The sequence below is a fragment of the Nelumbo nucifera genome, chromosome 2 (assembly GCF_055504915.1).
Source record: "Nelumbo nucifera cultivar China Antique chromosome 2, China Antique-T2T, whole genome shotgun sequence".
Taxonomy (NCBI): Eukaryota; Viridiplantae; Streptophyta; class Magnoliopsida; order Proteales; family Nelumbonaceae; genus Nelumbo; species Nelumbo nucifera.
Genome location: NC_142650.1, coordinates 4628605 through 4647211, shown reverse-complemented (window position 1 = coordinate 4647211; position 18607 = coordinate 4628605). Strand labels below are relative to the sequence as shown.

The 18607-nt window shown below is 46.7% G+C and overlaps 1 protein-coding gene across 1 annotated transcript; it reads left to right on the top strand.

Moving 5' to 3' along the window:
* Nucleotides 1-793: 793 nt before the first annotated feature.
* LOC104594651 (glutathione S-transferase DHAR2-like) lies at nucleotides 794-3649 on the top strand. The gene is made up of 6 exons (XM_010255044.3): nucleotides 794-1155; nucleotides 1298-1388; nucleotides 1583-1726; nucleotides 2086-2203; nucleotides 2293-2433; nucleotides 3349-3649. Exons 1-6 carry the CDS (start codon nucleotides 1098-1100, stop codon nucleotides 3433-3435), a joined length of 639 nt encoding a protein of 212 aa, XP_010253346.1. The 5' UTR covers nucleotides 794-1097; the 3' UTR covers nucleotides 3436-3649.
* Nucleotides 3650-18607: the final 14958 nt, after the last annotated feature.

The following is an 18607-nucleotide window of genomic DNA, read 5'->3' as shown; positions in this document are numbered from 1 at the left end:
ACAAAAGATTTTAGAAGAAATCCATGGATAATTATATAAAGAAATTTTGGCATATGCTATTATTAACAAGGCGTTTTTATAGTCCACTCCGCTTCGGAATTCATAAATTAATTTCTTAAATGTATTTATCTCCAGCCCCCTTATAAACAACATCCCCCCTGCATGGAGAATCTTTCTCCCCTTCACTAACCCAAACTATAATATATCATTACGAATTGTGAGGTGTACTGAATTCACATAACCCATGTTGACGAAGGGAGTACACCTTCCAATATCTCAAAGGTACATGTGTTTTGACTTCTGTTATAACAAATAGCGGCTTGGGATGTGCCCCATTTAAAAAACTAGATATGTTTATTCGTTCCTGGTATATCAAAAGACCAATTGAGATTTGAGAGGCACACCAAAACAAATGCGAAAACGAGAGATGAATAGAGTGCACATAGAGGAAAGTAAATGGGGGGATAAATCAATGATTTAAACTTGTTTGTCTAGTTGTAAAGATGCAAAGGAGTGATTTTGACACATCAAGGGCACACCTTTGATCATGTCTAAGGGAATATATTCTTGTTTTTTAAGAGGATGTTTGGTTAGAGCCTTGAATGAATTGATTTGTGGATTCCAATTTGCTCATTTGCTGATGATTTCTGTGATTTGGGACGTTGCCCAAAGCTTTTAGAGAGATGATTGTTAATTGGGAATGAGTTTGAACTTGAATTTTGACATGACGTTGGCATAGCATATCGATGCTAGCAAGTAATAATATTGTTGTTACAGTCGCATACTTCTAGGTAAGATGGCCTCATTGAGCTTTATTATGTTTTATTGAAGAAATCAATGATTCCATAGACCTTTCACAATCAAAAGGAGTATGCCCGAATCATTTGTTAAAATAAATTAATGGTAAATAAAATAAAATTAAAAGGGTCTGGATTCAAGTCCGGTGGACAATAGCACTCCAAGTCTCCCACGTTGTCATACACTGACACACACACGCTTTAAAACTCCCACCCTTAAAAGAGTGGTACTGTTCTTTGTTTCCTAGTATTCACTATTCTGTAATCAATAGGAATATCGATCACCGGAAAACCAGCAAAATGACCGTGGAAGTTTGTGTGAAGGCTGCCGTTGGTGCTCCTGATGTCCTTGGAGATTGTAAGATGGATCTCCTTTTCCATTTTTTCTTTCATCTCTCTCTGTATTTGTTATGTGTTTATCCTCTCCCTCTTTTTTACTCTCTTTGTTGTATTACTTAACTATTCACGGGTTTTCTTTGGGATTGATCGGTGACAAGCAGGCCCTTTCAGCCAAAGGGTTCTTCTAACTCTGGAGGAGAAGAACATTCCCTACCAGATGCACTTGATCAACGTCAATGACAAGCCTCAATGGTGAGAATCTAATCTGACTTCTGTTCATTTTATTTCACATTTGTTTTTTTTTTCCTTTTAGCTTTTACTCAAAAGAATTCATACATTACTTTTTCCCATCATTTGTCTTCATGTTTGGTTGAATCTTGCTTTGCTCCTGCCTCCTTGGAATGAATAAATTTGTAATTGTTATTGTTGTTTTGATGTTTGGTTAGGTTCTTGGAGGCAAACCCAGAAGGGAAGGTTCCCGTACTTAAATCCGACGACAAATGGATCTCCGATTCCGATGTCATCACCCAGATTATCGAGGAGAAATTTCCCGACCCTCCTCTCACTACTCCCCCTGAATATGCCTCCGTGTAATCTCTCTCTCTCTCTCTCTGCTACTGCATACATTTTTGTTTTTTAAATTCGTTTTTAGCTTGTATAGCATATAGTTGTCACTGTAGAGCTCCTTTATTTTTAATAACTATGTGTTTTTTCCTTTTTTCTTTTGGGTGTGGGGTGGTTGTTCCAGTAACCTCCTCTCTGATAAATGATAATCCTTTGTTATAAGTTGTTTTCCCCTTCACCAGTCAGAATAGAAATTACTAAGCTTTTCAATCGCCATGGGCAGAAAACGTATATGTAGATAGTCTCAATGTGTACCATCTCTTCTCAATCTAAGTGACAACATGTTTTTACGTGTTATGGTGTTAAAATACGTTTGGGATTGCAGGGTATCCAAAATATTCCCGTCTTTTGTCAAGTTCTTAAAGAGCAACGATCCCAATGATGGCTCTGAGCAGGAATTGTTGGATGCACTGCGCTCATTGGATGACCATCTCAAAGCACATGTACCTGCTCCTCCTATTCATGCCTATTCTATGGTCTTCTTCTTTCTACAACGTTATTCATTTTGATAATTTTAACTCATCAATCTCAGGGCCCGTACGTTAATGGAGAAAAGGTTTCAGCTGTTGATTTGAGCCTGGCTCCCAAACTCTACCATCTTGAAGTTGCTCTTGGCCATTATAAAAGCTGGGCCATCCCAGATGATTTGTCCACTGTCAAAACTTACATGGAGGTACGCATATATACCACTGGATGGTATAAACTCTACCATCTTGAAGTTGCCTCGAGTCTGTTTCTAGCACTCCTCTTTGGTTACCCACACACACACAGATAAAATGCTGTCGCAAGAACTCCCGGAACCAATCATATTGAGTTTGTCCACCCAAAAAGAAAGAAAAAAACATATTGAGTTGAGTTCTGGCTATAAAGAAAAACAAGGTAGACTTAGGTTGCAGAGGAAGTCAGTGATACCCTGCTTTTGGGATCTGAAAGGACCGATCACCAAGGAGAAGTAAAAATTTAACTCTTCCTTCTAATTATATACATAACAATTCATGTTGCCATATAACTTTGGGACCTGAAAGAACTCCAAGTCTAAAAAACTCCAAATTTTTTGTACTGAATAAAGGATTCCCAACCATGTTTCCATCCAATGGAGTCTCTAATCTAATGTGTAGGTGCCTGGATGACTTTCAATCTCCTAGCTTGCTCAGAAGATGGAATGATATATATGAATGGCAGTACCTAAAGTCATCTTCCCCTCTTTTTACTTGTGCTTCATTTCTATCTGCTAAAATATTTTAATTTATGTCAAACAATATGTACCTTAACTCTTTAAGTAATGTGTCCATGCATGATACTTAGTTTATCTTTCCTCCTCTAGGCCATTTCTATAAGTTCCACATCCAATTAATTAGCTAGTTTTATAATTAAGCAAAGAAAAATCCACTTTAATTTCAATGAAAGATGTATTCTCTTGTTAGCAATATGACACATTAGTTGCAATGAGGTACTTGAGGTGTGGTAATTGGTAACTAAGTATTAGTAGTAATCAACTCTTAATTACATTTCCTTTGCTTCAAATAAATATGGTAACAGACATGTCTCGCCTTGTCTACTGACGATGGTCTTATGTTACTCTGTGCAGTCACTTTTCTCTCGGGAGTCGTTCATTAAGACCAAGGCTGCAAAGGAATATGTAATTGCAGGATGGGCGTCCAAGGTTAATGCATGAACAACATTGAACAGTCTATGTCTTTATTTGAATTTGCATGCAATATTGGATGGTACGTACTAAGTAGTGGTATTATGTGTTGTTGCTTTTATGGCAAATGGAACCAGAAAAGGGTCATTTGGTGCTTCTTGGACCTGTCATGGGGTTGTGTTTATGAACCTATTTGCTATCACTTGATATATATGCTAGCAATTAAGCAATAAATTGTCTATCATCTTCTTCTTCTTCCAGTACGCTCTTTATTAACTAAAGACTGCAAACAAACAACCTTCATTAGCCAATCCTGTTAATAGGTTAGTGCTCCAACTTGTGCCAGGTTAGCCTCAATCCAATCCATAGTCCCAAACCCAATCTAAGGGGGTGTTTGGAACTGTGGCTGTTTTTTAAAAAAACGGTGTTACGTCGGATTCACATAGATGTTTCAACAAACGTTCATGTATGTCATTGTTTGATTCAACCGATTATTAAAAAATCGGGCATGCCTCGAAAATCAGGATCCCACCGATGCATGAAACGCCAAATTTGGCTGTTTGGTGGGGCATTTCAAGAAACAACAGGTTCCATGATTCAGTGTGACATTGTTCTTTTCTATTCTGGCAACAATGCCATGATTTCTGGTGACAGGAATACTATGGCAAACACTGAAGATGGTTATTCCGTTGTGGGGTTCGATTATATAACGCAAACAACCTCTCCTCCATTATACCAGACTATATACCATGGTTTTTAAAATTGGACCCGACTAGACTGGACGGTCAGACTGAAAAAAAAAACTGGGACTGTTTTACCACAGAACCGTCATTTCGCCAAAAACTATCGATTTGTTTAATAAACCACTGACTTGGGCAGTCAAACCGTTCGAATAGTTGGACTTTTCGACCTGGGAACCAGACCCTTGATCGGTTCGATTTTAACAACCTTGCTATATACTTAATTAGTAGTCATCAAAAATTTCTTGCTGCTGGCTTTGAGATAAATAAAAAATGAAGGCTATAGAGTACATCAAGAAAGTATGAGTGGGTGGTATTTCTAACTTTATCATCTTTTGCTTCTTTAGGCTTCAATCCAAGAGCTAAAGAGACTTCACTCCCCCATCATCATTGGCAGAGATAAGAAGAGAGCAGCCAATAACCATCTTCATTGTTTGCTGTACTATTCTTGTCACCGGAAATCATGGCATTGTTGTCTGAATAAAAAAGAAAATTAGAATATTGATACGGGCAGATTTGATGCTCTACTGATATTATGACACATGTCATCTCAAAACAGCTATATGGCACTTGGCACCACAATGATGGAGTCCTATTTAATGACCTACCTCCGCATTGATACCATGTCAGATCTATGTTTTGAGAAACGTCAAGCTATTGGGGGAAGCGAGAATTTGTCACTTCCCTCAACCGTTCCAATCACAAAAAATAAATTGAAAACAATTCCGTTTTTCAGCATTTGTTCAATAAACTATTGAACCAAACAAGTGGTTCAATCTTCACAAATAAGTATTGAGTGGGGCCCTAGTGGTCTAGTAATGGTAAAACTTAGAGTGCATAGACATGGCAACGTTTTTTTCAGAAAATGCCCATGAAACCAAGCATGTGCTCAGACTCCTATCTTTTGCATAGATCAGATTGGTGCCCCACCCAACACACCCCACATACACATCTCACTGGATCAGGAACATCTTTCGTACTTGTCATGGGGAGATGCATCCAATACACTGCTGAGGTGGGATGTGGGGTGCTGATCTAATATACGGGCAGGATTCAGTCCTCCTTTACAAATCTTAGCTCCACCCTAAGGAAGGACTGAACTATAAAAACCCCAATTCTCTTTTGTTATTTTGGCAAAGAAAGCTTATATTTTTTATATTTTTGTATTATAATTATATTTTATTTTAAATATTTTAATATAGAAAGAATGATAGTTCAGCCCAGAGTCAGAATTTTTAGGCCCGAAATACAGTTAAAATAGGTGCCAAGCAGGAATTAATGTTTATTGATGGAGAAAGATTTGACCCGACCCCTCGGCCATGCGACACGTGGAAGTAACCGAGAGTGACCTGGCATAAACGCCAGCTCGGCACGGCAGTAGGCCCACAACCCGAGCTCCAAACTAAAGAGCCGAGTTCCCTCGAAGGAACCTGCAACCCGAGCTCCAAACTAAGGAGAGCCGAGCTCCCTCGAAGGAACCTACAAACCGAGCTCCGAACTAAAGAGTCCCGAGCTCTCCCTTCAAGGCCCTGAGCCTTACAAAGAGCACCAAAGGCCGAAAGCTCGAACTACCCACCCAGGGGCAGTTCGGGCCATACTCCTATCCGAACTCGAGACTTCACATTAAAAGACCACTTCGGCTCCAAATCGCCTGACTGAGCAACCGTACTTGACGCCCAGGAGACCATACACGGAGGCGGCGCACCTGATCGATCAGAGGACTGACACATGACAGCCGCCATCCAACGGCCACCTGCCACCGCCATCTCAGACGGACAGAGGCGGCCTTGGCAACTGGCAGTGAAGGTTATGACACCCGAACTGGCAATTGGCAGTGGAGTTTATGACACCCGAACTAGCAGTTGATAGAAGGAAGTGACCCGATCTGGCAGAGGCAATGATGCCCAAACTGGCAGAGGCATGGAAGTGAGCACGCATGGTGATTATAAAAGGCCCCCATCTCACAAAGAAAGGGGTATGTGATTCTTGCATTTTCTGGTCTTAGAATTCCTCATTTCCCTTTCCTTCTGAAGAACACTAACTTGAGCTTCGGAGTGTTCCAACCGGGTTCCTCCCCGGAAGCCTCCATTTTCTCCCTTGTTTCAAGCACCTCTGATCTTGTCAGAAGCGAGGTAACCGGCAGCTAGGACAGACCGGATTGCGCATCATCAATTGGCGCCGTCTGTGGGATAACTTCAAAAAGCCTCCCCTAACCTTTAACTCTCTCTCTCTCTCTCTCTCTCTCTCTCAAAGAAACCTTAGCTCCCATGGCTTCTCCCAACAACAACAGACACAACCTGAATGTTGTAGGGGAACACCCCCAGCCCGCCACTGTGTGCATAGGACAGTTCGCCGTCCCCCTATCGACGAACGAAATCCCTAGCCTCAGCACACCAAACATGGTAGCGCCTGTGAATGTTCCCCTTCCTCTCCCTGTCGAGACAACCTTTGCCGAACCAGTTGTCCTCCCTCCGGCGACTAGCCAAAACCAGTTTGATGACTTGATGCAGTGCATGCGGGCAATGCAAGCCCAAATGCAGCAGTTCTAGTAGCATTAGCTCCAGCAGCACCAAGTACTGCACCACATCTCTCAGTATCACTATCAACAATAGTTCCCCCAACTGCCTCTCAACCACAGCTTCCACCTCGGCACCCCGCTCCGAAGCCGGTTAAGCCCTCCCCAAAGGGCGGACGCCTTCACCGAGGAGAAGCCTCCTAACTTCAGAACCCCTCCAAGAGCCAGACCTCATCCCCGAGCCGAAGGGAAAGACTAATCACCCCCGCCTCGCAGCTCGCCGGCGGATCGGGAAGCTCCTCGCCATCCAAGTCAGCACCTCGACACTCCAAGTCTGAGCTCCCGCCCACAGAGAACCGATTCGGTGTCCTAGCGGCAGACTACCAACAGTCCGGGCCCATCAAGCTCGGAAACACCGAGGCCAGCAGCGCCAGTACCAGACCCTCTAAGCAGCAACGAAGACGCCGGCGAAGTCGCCGAACTACCACCCACGTCCTGCCCGAGCTCCGAGGTAAAGAAGAGACAAGCTCGGACGAGGAAAATGCTGCCCCTATTCTCTCAGTCCCCTCCCACCTCTCGTCAGAACTCCTTACAGTCCCCATGCCCAGAGATTTCAAACTCCCCTCTCTAGACAAGTATGACGGGTCCTTCGACCCCAACGACCACATCGATGCCTTCCAGTCCCAAATGCACCTACCAAGGGCCAGTGAATCCTGCATGTGCGTGGCCTTCACCACCACCTTCAGGGGGGTGGCCCGTACCTGGTACAGGAATCTGGCCCCCGGGTCAATAAGAAGGTGGACCCAATTCGTACAGGTCTTCACCGCGCACTTCGTTACCAGCAAGCGGTGCCCCAGAACCGAGGAGAGCATCTTTGAAGTAGTCCAGAGAGGAGAGTCCATCCGAGGCTACATCAAGCGGTTCAATGACGCATGCTTGCAGATACCGCGACTAGACCCCGCGGTGCAGCTCGCGGCAGCCAAGAGAGGAGTGACACACAAGGAGTTCAAGTGGCACATGGTAGTTAGCCAGCCCGCGACCGTGACTGCATTCCTCAAGCTCGCGGACAAATTCATGAGAACAGAGGAGGAAATCAACCAAATGACTGAAAGCGGGATCGAGAAAAGGAAGAGGGAAGGTGAGCCCTCCAACCCAGATGACAGAAGAAGGAAAGACCCAGCTCGGGAGATGAGGCCAAGCCAGCCGTTCTAAGCTCCCTTAGCAGCTCGGGCGGACTACACACCCTTGAACGCGAAGCGGGCCGAGATCTTAATGACGATCAAAGACGCCCCCCATATGTGAAGTGGCCACCTCGTCTAAAGGGAAACCCGAACGAGAGGAATAAAAACTTGTACTGCAGTTTCCATAGCGATCACGGTCATAGCACCGAACATTATAATAATCTCCGCGACGAGATAGAGGAACTTATCCATCGCGGGTATCTACGAAATTTTGTACAGCACAATAATAATAATAATAGTAATAAGCCAGGTCGGCAGGGAGAGCACAGCAAGGAAGCTCCCGAGTCCAATAGCCAGCCAGCGGAACCACAGAAGCAGCCCCCAGAGGAAAGACTAGTTCAGGGAACGATCCACGTGATCGTTGGAGGATCGATCGTGGCAGGGTGCACCTCGGCAGCAGCTCGCGTGTCGACCTGGGAAGCCGCCAGAGAAGAACGAAATCCCCCGAAGCGGCCTAGGACGGAAGACCCTATATTCTTCACCGAAGACGATGCGTGCGGGGTCCACTACCCCCACGACGGCGCACTTGTCATAAAGATGAAGATCAACGACTTCGAAGTCCGACGGGTACTCATTGACTCCGGCAGTTCGGCAGACATCCTCTTTAAAGCGGCCTTCGACAAGCTCCAGTTCCGAGAGAGTGACTTAAAGCCCACGAACACCCCACTGGTCGGCTTCAGCGGAGAAGAGGTCAGACCCCTGGGAAAGGTCACAGTACCTGTGGAAATTGGCACGTGGCCTTGCACGGTAAGACTCAGTCACGATTTTCTGGTGGTCGCAACCCCCTCCCCCTACAATGCCATAGTAGGTCGACCAATCACCCACGCTTTAAAAGTTGGGGCGTCCACTTACTATTTGGCCATGAAGTTCCCAACGGGCTTCGGCATCGGGGTAGTGCGGGGCGACCAGCTCGAGTCCTGCAAGTGCTATGTTTCCGCCCTCAAGGGAAAAGCCAAGATAACTAACGACCTCGAACTGGAGCGACCTACGGAACAGGAGGAGCGAGCTTACCAACAGAGGAAACTGTTCCCATCTCTGTCTCGACAGAAGACCCCGCCAGATTACTTCAGGTCGGAGCATCCCTGGAAGAACCCCTGCGATCTAAACTGGTACGCTTCTTACTCAGTAACTTAGATGCTTTCGCTTGGTCCGTGGCAAAAATGCCCGGCATAGACCCTATGCTCATAACTCACAAGTTCAATACTGACCCTGTAGCCAGACCCATTAGCCCCAGAACGCTGGAGGGCGGTCGATGTGGAGGTTGAGAAGCTCCTCGCAGCAGACTTCATAAGGGAAGTTCATTACCTGAGCTGGGTAGCCAACCCAGTTCTAGTAAAAAAGGAAAACGGCAAGTGGCGCATGTGCGTCGACTACACCGACCTGAACCGAGCTTGCCCGAAAGATTGCTTCCCCCTCCCTATGATTGACCGCCTAGTGGACGTGACCTCGGAACATGAGTTGCTAAGCTTCCTAGATGCCGACTCGGGCTACAACCAAATCAGGATGGACCCGTCCGACGAGGAAAAAACCACCTTCATAACCGAGTTCGGCCTGTACTGCTACAAGGTCATGCCCTTCGGACTGAAAAATGCTAGGGCGACCTTCCAAAGACTCGTGAATAAGCTATTTTAGCCCTTAATTGGCACGAAGATAAAATGTTATGTAGACGACATGGTCGTCAAGACACAGTTTTCGCGTGAATTAATACAAGACTTGCACTCTGTCTTCCAAATTCTACGTCAATTTAGTATGAAACTAAACCCAAACAAGTGTGTCTTCGGTGTCACCTCGGGTAAGTTCCTAGGGTACATCGTCAACTGGCGCAGTATTGAGGCCAACCTGGACAAAATAAAGGCCATCCTATATATGAGACCACCCCGAAAAGTAAAATAAGTTCCGAGGCTAAATGGTAGGATAGCCGCTCTAAGCCTTTTCATGTCTAAGTCAGCAGACTATTGCCTGCCCTTCTTCAAGGCAATAAAAGGCAAAGGGTTCGAGTGGAACCCGAACTGCCAGCTCGCATTTGACGAGCTCAAGAAATACCTTCCCAGTATCCCGGTGTTGACTCGGCCCGAAGAGGACGATGTTTTAGAACTGTACCTTTCGGCAAACGACGAAGTGGTCAGTTCGGTACTAATAAAGGAAGCAGATCGGGTCCAACGACCCATCTACTGTGTTAGTAAGATATTGCAGGGAGTAGAAACGAGATATCCAGAGATAGAAAAGCTGGCATATGCGCTAGTCATTGCGGCCCGTAAACTCTGCCCATATTTCCAAGCTCATACCATCACCGTTCTCACCGACAAACCCTTGAGACAAGTATTACTCAGGCCCGAGGTCGTTGGACGATTTTCAAAGTGGGCCATTGAACTCAGTGAGTACGACCTCTAGTACAAGCCCCAGACCGCCATCAAATCCCAAGCCTTGACGGATTTCGTTGTAGAATGCACGTTCTGCTCCGAGGACCTTGGCCCGGTTGAGCACAGGGCTCCCAGTTCGGGTGAGCTCGGTGCTCCCAGGCTGGCTGAGTCCGAGCCCCGTGAGGTCGCACCCAGTTCGGTATCTCTCCTGGTTAGGCCAAGCGCGAACTGAGTTGAAGAGCCATGGATTCTTCATGTAGATGGCTCCTTAAACCAGCAAGGCAGCGAAGCCGGTGTAGTCTCCACGGTCCGAGTGGCACGAAACTGGAGTACGCACTGCGCTTTGAGTTCGCGGCATCCAACAATGAGGCAGAATACGAGGCGTTGATAGCAGGGCTAGCTCTGGCGCAAGAGGTGAAGGCAAAACACATAGTTATCTGCAGCAATTCCTAGCTCGTGGTCAACCAAGTTACAGGGGAATACGAAGCCCGCAAGCCGACTATGATCGCCTACTTGGCAAAGGTAAGAGAGGCACTGCTTAATTTTTAGTCACACTTCATCAAGCAAATCCCGAGGTCAGAGAACACTGAGCCCGACGCCATGTCCCGGCTAGCCAGCGCCGGTGACAACACCATGAGAACTGTATACATAGAGGAGTTAGCTCGGCCTAGCATTCTCCGGGGGGCAGAGGAGGTCGCTCCAGTCGCCCAAGCAGAACCGAGCTGGATTGATCCACTCGCGAGCTTCCTGCTACACGGAACCCTCCCCGCGGAATACAACGCCGCTAGGAGGGTAGAGAGTCAAGTAGCCAAGTACATCATGATAGACGGACGGCTGTACCGAAGATCCTACACTCTCCCCTACCCGCGCTGCTTACGACCTCCCGAAGCCGAGCTCGTACGCCGTCGAGCTAATTAGGAAGTGCGAGAAGTGCCCGAAGCACGCCAGTATTCACCATCAGCCCACCGCCGACCTCAAATACCTCACCAGCCCATGGCCCTTCGCACAATGGGGTATCAACCTACTCAGGCCATTCCTACCAGCAACAAGAAAAAGGAAGTTCCTAGTAGTGGCAGTAGACTACTTCGCCAAGTGAGTTGAAGCTGAGACTCTCGTAACCATCACAGCTCGAAACGTCCAGAACTTCTTCTAGAAGAACATAGTGTGCCGCTTCGGGCTACCTCGGGTGCTGATCTCCGATAATGGAAAGCAGTTCGAGGACCTCAAATTCCAAGAGTGGTGCCAAGGCATGGGGATCCGACAAAACTTCACGTCGGTTGCGCATCCACAAGCAAACGGTCAAGCAGAAGTCATGAACAGAGCAATCCTCCACAAACTAAAAGCTAGGCTAGACCGAGCTAAAGGGTTATGGGCAGATGAGCTGCCCAGCGTCCTATGGGCAAACCGAACTACAGAGAAGACCGCCACTGGAGAAACTGCCTTCAACCTCACCTACGGCACGGAGGCAGTCATCCCAGCCGAAATTGAATTCCCCTCACTTCGGTTGGAAGCATACAACGACAATACTAATAACGACGAGCTACGTAACAACCCCACATACATCAGAACAGCAGCATACCATCAAAGGGTAGCTCGGTACTACAACGCCAGAGTTAAGAAATGAAACTTTCGCGTCGGCGACCTGGTCCTCTGCAAAATCATGGTTCCTGAGACCGGCGTTGGCAAACTCGGGCCGAACTGGGAAGGACCCTACCGAGTGAAGAGAGTACTCGGGGGAGCGTACGAGCTCGAGACCCTGGAAGGTAAGTAGATACCCCAGGAATGGAACATCGTCAACTTAAGATGATTTTACTCATAAGTTAACAAACTGCCGAGCTAGCAAAAACCTCGGCACCCCAAGGCCCAGAATGCCGAACTAACAAGGACCTCAGCACCAAAAGGGGCAGAATACCGAGCTAAAGATGACCTCGGCACATCATCGACGAAAGCAATCTAGGGCGAGGAACAGTTCGGGCACACAGCCTTACTATGTTAACTCGCCTTGGGGCACAAGTCTAGCAGCTCGGGTATAGTCACTTCGGCAAATGGAGAATATTTGCACAACATATTTGAACAAGAAAAAATACTTCATTGCTAAATGTTTGCTTTACAGTGTTTAAAAAAACAAAAAAACAAAACAAAACAAAAAACACAAACGAGCTCACAAGCCCAGAGGTCAATCTTCCTTGCCTTCAGAAGGGACTTCGACAACACCCAAAGGACCCGCTTCGTCTTCGGAATCCGCATCGTCATTAGTTGCGGTAGCCATCTCCTCAGTGATGCACGAGGTGGTTATGGCGCTGGTATCGAGGTTGGGGTACGTGTTCCTTATCATCCATCGGCTCAACTTGAAACCCCGTCTGTACAAGCCCACCATCATGTCGTCAAAGCGTGGCGAGGCGATATAATCTTCAACGGCTTTTGCCTTCGCCTCCTCAACAGCCTGAGAAAAGATCAGCGTCTTCTCCCTAATGTCTTTCTGAAGGTACTCGACCTGGTGCTCCAGGTCCAACTTCAGATCGGCCATATGCCTCACCACCATTCCTAAGGCCTCTTTGTCTCTCTGAGACCTCGATAGCTTAGCCTCGGCAGCTTCTGCTCGTCTCAAGCGTCTCTCCGCCTGGATCGCCAAGGCTTGGATAGAGGAGTTCACCTGCCAGAAGGAGGACAAATATGCTCGGCAAAAAAAAAAAACCCACTCCGACTTACCACCATGGTGTGAGTTGCAGCCCGAGCATCTATGAGATTGGTAGGGAGATCGGCCATCTGCGCGACCTCCTCAGGACAAGTGGCGGCCTTGCTTTTTCGGAGATTGTACCCCGGCGTCAGCATGCTCCCAATCCCACCGTGGCTCCCCGAGCCCGAAGGCGCAGTCCGAGCATAGGGAGCCCCTACTGCCTCCTGAACTGAAGGGGGCACCTTGGGCTCCTCAGGAGGCTCCGTCCTCGGTAACTCGAGCTTCGCCACCCGGGAAGGATCGGCGCGAACTCGCTTAGCAGCTCGCTTCTTCCGCTTCATGCCAGCAAACAAGTTCGCACCTCGTGTCTTATCTGCCTCCATAACACCTGCAAAAAGGAGCTCGGCGTTAGAAGACGGGAATAAAAATAGAAACAAAAGCATCTTTATGAGCGAGAAACCTACCCGAACTCAAACCGGCCTGTATGAGTTTATCCTCCGTCAGATAGGCTTCGCATTTGAGCCCTTGTCGACCCCAGTCCTGGAGGCCCTTCACCGTGCCTTCCTCTAATACGACACCGGGGTCAGGAGCGGCCAAACCCCACTCAGTAGGAAACGGCCACCCCGTAGCACTTCAAACCACGAAGTAGTCCCGCTTCCATGCCGGGACCTTGTTTGGAAGGTCGTGTAAAAGCTTGAAGCTCGGGCGAGGTGACAAGTAGTACGCCCTTCTACGCCCGGGCAGGGGACCCGCCTGTTTTTTGAGCATGAGGATAGCTGAAAAGACTTCTAGGTCTAAAGGAAGGTAGTGCTCGCAGCACAGGGAGATAGTCCCAACAAGATTACGAACAGAGTTCGGATGGAGCTGACCTATAGTAACGCCAAAGTGGTTCATGACTTCGACGATAAGAGGATGAAAGGGAAGGCGCAGCCCGGCAACAAGCTGCTCCCGGAATATCACAATCTCATCCGGACCGTGTTCCCAAGGAAAGTCGCCCGAAGGTACGAAGTAAGTATACTCCCCGGGCAGGTTGTACTGGACAATAAGGGACCAAAGCCTTTCAGACGTCATAGTGGAAGGTCCGAACTTATCTGGCACTCGACCTCGGTGGGAGGTGGATGCCAAACTACCCGATGTGACTCGGTATACGGGCTCGAACTCGAGCTCTACCTCGGGCCCCGCCTCGGACTCACTAAGGCTGTTGGGGGCAGCAGCTCGGTTCGTAGAACCAGCGTCTGACCCCCCCAGGGGGCTATCCGTGCTACTAAAACTAGACATCGAAAACAAAGGCTGAGGACTCACCAGGAAAAGCTACCGAACTACGGACGAGTGACGTGAGCTGGCCGGCTTGGACGCGAGCTCAAGGAACAAACGCTAAAGGATAACAGAGGAAAGTGACTGGGGGTCCCCCCCACTATTTAAAGCCATTGTACCCGCGCATCAACGGCCAAGATCGAAACCATCCAACGGCTCCCCGCAAAGTCAATCGCGCACTCGCCGACAAAAAGACACTTTGGCGCGCACTTTCAAAAATTCAAAATTGTTTGGCGCGCACGTTCAAAAATTTGAAAATTTGAAAATCGTTGGCGTGCGTGAGCCTCACGCAGCCCGGGACTGACCCCTGGTCGAGCCAAACCAACCCCGGTTGAGCCGAGAACACAAGCAGACCGGACCAGAAAAGTTCCTGACCAAGGCCAAAGTGTGCCGAGGCAAATCCACCTGTCATCCCGTGAGCTCCCCACGTCGGGTCAAGACCCCGAGCACGAAGAGTGGGGGGCAATTGATGGAGGAAGATTTGACCCGACCCCTCGGCCGTGCGACACGTGGAAGCAACCGAGAGTGACCTGGCAGAAACACCAGCTCGGCACGGCAACAGGCCCACAACCCGAGCTTCGAACTAAAGAGTCGAGTTCCCTCGAAGGAACCTGCAACCCGAGCTCCGGACTAAGGAGAGCCAAGCTCCCTCGAAGGAACCTAGAAACCGAGCTTCGAACTAAAGAGTCCTGAGCTCTCCCTTCGAGGTCCTGAGCCTTACAAAGAGCACCAAAGGCCGAAAGCCCGAACTACCGACCCAGGGGCAGTTTGGGCCATACTCCTATCCGAACTCAAGACTTCACATTAAAAGACCACTTCGGCTCCAAATCGCTTGACTGAGCAACCGTACCTGATGCCCAGGAGACCATACACGGAGGCGGCGCACCTTATCGATCAGAGGACTGACACATGACAACCGCCATCCAACGGCCACCTGCCACCGCCATCCCAGATGGACAGAGGTGGCCCTGGCAACTGGCAGTTGACAGAAGGAAGTGACCCGATCTGGCAGAGGCAATGATGCCCGAACTGGCAGAGGTATGGAAGTGAGCACGCAGGGTGATTATAAAAGGCCCCCATCTCACAAAGAAAGGGGTATGTGATTCTTGCGTTTTCTGGTCTTAGAATTCCTCATTTCCCTTGCCTTCTGAAGAACACTAACTTGAGCTTTGGAGTGTTCCAACCGGGTTCCTCCCCAGAAGCCTCAATTTTCTCCCTTGTTTCAGATACCTTCGATCTCGTCAGAAACGAGGTAACTGGCATCTAGGACAGACTGGATCGCGCATCATCACTTATAAAATGAGGTATTTCACATTTTGAATGTTTATAAATCTGAAATTCATAAATCTACAAGTATTTTTCCGTTTCTACAATGGGCCTGTCCTTTCTTTTCCGTTTATTATATTGTTTGTGACATTATGGGTCGAATTATTTGAACTGAATGGAAAAGTGGTTACGTTTTGATGATATGTGACATTTATGGTTTAACTAAAGCATGGTGTAAAGGTACATTTGTTGTTATCTTTGACAAACGATTAGGGGTTCAAATCTTCTTTTTTGTGCGTGTTTTTTATTTTTTTCTAGATCAAACATTATAGACCAAAACTCTCAGTCAACTTCATTGCTAGTAGTATAGAAATAAATATTTCATTGAAAATTTTGGAGGATCATGTACGTAGCTGTAGAAAACTAGGATGGATGGACTGGAAATCTGGAAACACAAGGTAAAAAACAATAATGAGAAATTAAATATTGTTTTACAACAAGCCATAAATGGAATAAAATTAAATGCGTAGTCCAAGTGATTTAATGGACATTGATTAGATCAGGGGAATAGGACAGTGTTGGCCAACCAAGCTGGAGTCTACTGATGTGCTGGATTGCTTAAACCACTTCAAAAGAGGCCTATGTCTATGTGGCAAACATGTGCAATTGTACCCTTTCATTGATTGCTCTTACCTTACAGTTAAATCAATCTGACAGGCTAACACCCCTCTTTCTTTTCTTTTCTTTTTTTTTTTTTTTTACTTATTACACCTAGATGTCTTATAAATTGACTCCAAATGGATAATGATGAGGGTAAATTCGCGCTGAATTCCTGTTGGCTATGACAGTTTGATGGTCATGGATGAGATCGACAGAAAGAGTTTCTAAGACAAAACACGTCAGAGAGCCCGGCAACGGACTCCAACGGTCAAACTACCATTAAGCTGACGGATGGAAGAAAGCTAATGAGGAGGAAATCAGATCTAGTATAGAGCGATTATGCCAAAAAAGCAAGTTTACCTTCTAAGGGTGAGAGGGATCATTTTTTATCTTTATATAGGGTTCGAGGCTCAGTTGTGGCATGCCCGACATGTTTGAAGATGATATGACTTATTCGTCTGTTGCTTACGAAGCATACCCACACGGCGTCGTGGTGTCTCTTATTTCATTTCCTAGCCCTGCAAAGTGGAGGGAACCGGGTTTATTATTGCTAGGTGGGTGTCATGTCTGTACATGTTTCGGGGGGTATTAAGTGGTGCCAACAGATATGGAGGGACGTGCCACATAGGCTGAAATTATGATGAGGTTGGTGTTGGGACAATCAATGGACGTCTCAGGCCACAGGTTGCCCATGTCGGAGAGGTAGGTCGGTGTTCAAGATAGCCAATGGAGGTGAATTCTGTTCCTTAAGCCGATCTGCCGGTTTGCTTTCAAAGTGAGGACGGAGTTAGTGTGGGCGGCATAAGCTGATCTGCCGAGGAATATTCAAGCTTGGTTATGCCACATGTGATGTCTAGGTGTTATATGACGACTTTGATGGCCAAGTGGCATATTGTGATTGGAGGGTTAATTCACCTCTCATCATATTAGTATTTCTGTTGATTATGATTAACGCTCTCCAAATATATGTTTGGCATCAATGTTGCAGTTGCAGCATCCTTTTCTCGATTGATGTATGGGTTGGAAGGCACTGTTTTCTCCCTTTTCTTTGTTTGGAATTTTTGTTGTTAGGTAGAATGTTTTTTCGAGCAACAACAGCTTTTTCTATTTGGTACCAATATTTCAAGAAACATTTTCTGTATTTGTACCCATTATCCAGTGCCACATCATTGTCCTGCTGGCAACAATGAGCTGCAGCTACAAGAAACGTCAAATTTGACGTTGCTCCAAACCATGCCTTCTCGATTCCAAGGCATGGCTTGGAACACCATTTTCTATACAAAAATAATTTCCAAACAGATAACTATTTCCTGAAGAACCGTTTTTTCCTACATGACGCTGATGTGACACTGTTGCTCTTAGAAACACGGCAACAATGCCAAACAGCCGCAAGTTAAATTCTTTTTGTGCATACTAGTTGAAGCTTGAAAGTTGAAATCATCATCTTGTTATTGCCCGCCAACTGTTTGTTGAACTTCTTAGAGGGGAAACAATTCTCAATTTGTTTGATCGGTCTGGCTCAACTTACAGCACTTTGTTTGGGCACTTGGAATCTCTGCGTGTTTCATTTATTTTTTGATTTGTACAATCACTTGGGAGTTGGGATACAGAAGAACATCCCTGCAAAACTCACATGCAGTGTTTTACTGTTATTAGAAGCATGACGAGGCAGTGATAATGCTACAATAAATAATCACAAACCGCTAAATGACTAACCTTTTCTTCTTCTGCGGCTTCCATGGTGTGAATATCCAGTCAGGCAGCCACTCGTTTTCGCCATTAGCTGGGCTATTTATGATGTTACGGAAAGAGCAGTGGGGAATGGGGATTATTACTTATTAGTGAGTCCATTAGGCCACGACGAAAAATTTTCTAAAGCAGGTGAGATTCGATAGAGTTGGCATATATTCAAATTTAACCAGAGCCCCCTTACAGATAGAGCTTTTAACCAGTGGGCTGGTGTCAGATTCGAGTTAATGCCGATACAGGTAACAAGTTTGGGGAGTTAACATCCTCTGCCACCACCACCAATGAATTAAAGCCGCGTCACTAGGGGTGTCAATTGGGGAGTTCACATCGTCTCCATCCAAATTGATTTTGGACTGAATGGGTCCAATCCAAAACCGGTCCATTGGCACCCTTGCGTGTCACTGGGGGTAAGTGTAACGGAGCGGTGGTTTTTCACTGGACTGATTCCGCAACCCATTTTTTGCACACACTTTCCGCAGGTATTGTTTACCATTCAAGAACAGGTTTAAGAAGAAAACCTTAAACCGATATTATTTATTATTTATTGTTTACTAGTTTCTACCATAGACTGAGAGTCACTTATTCCTTCTCGACCATCTTTTCATTTTTCTCAAACAAGTGTATCATCCCCTTGAAGCCAATATGATCCCCTCCTTGATCGCATTGAACCGGTTAGTGGA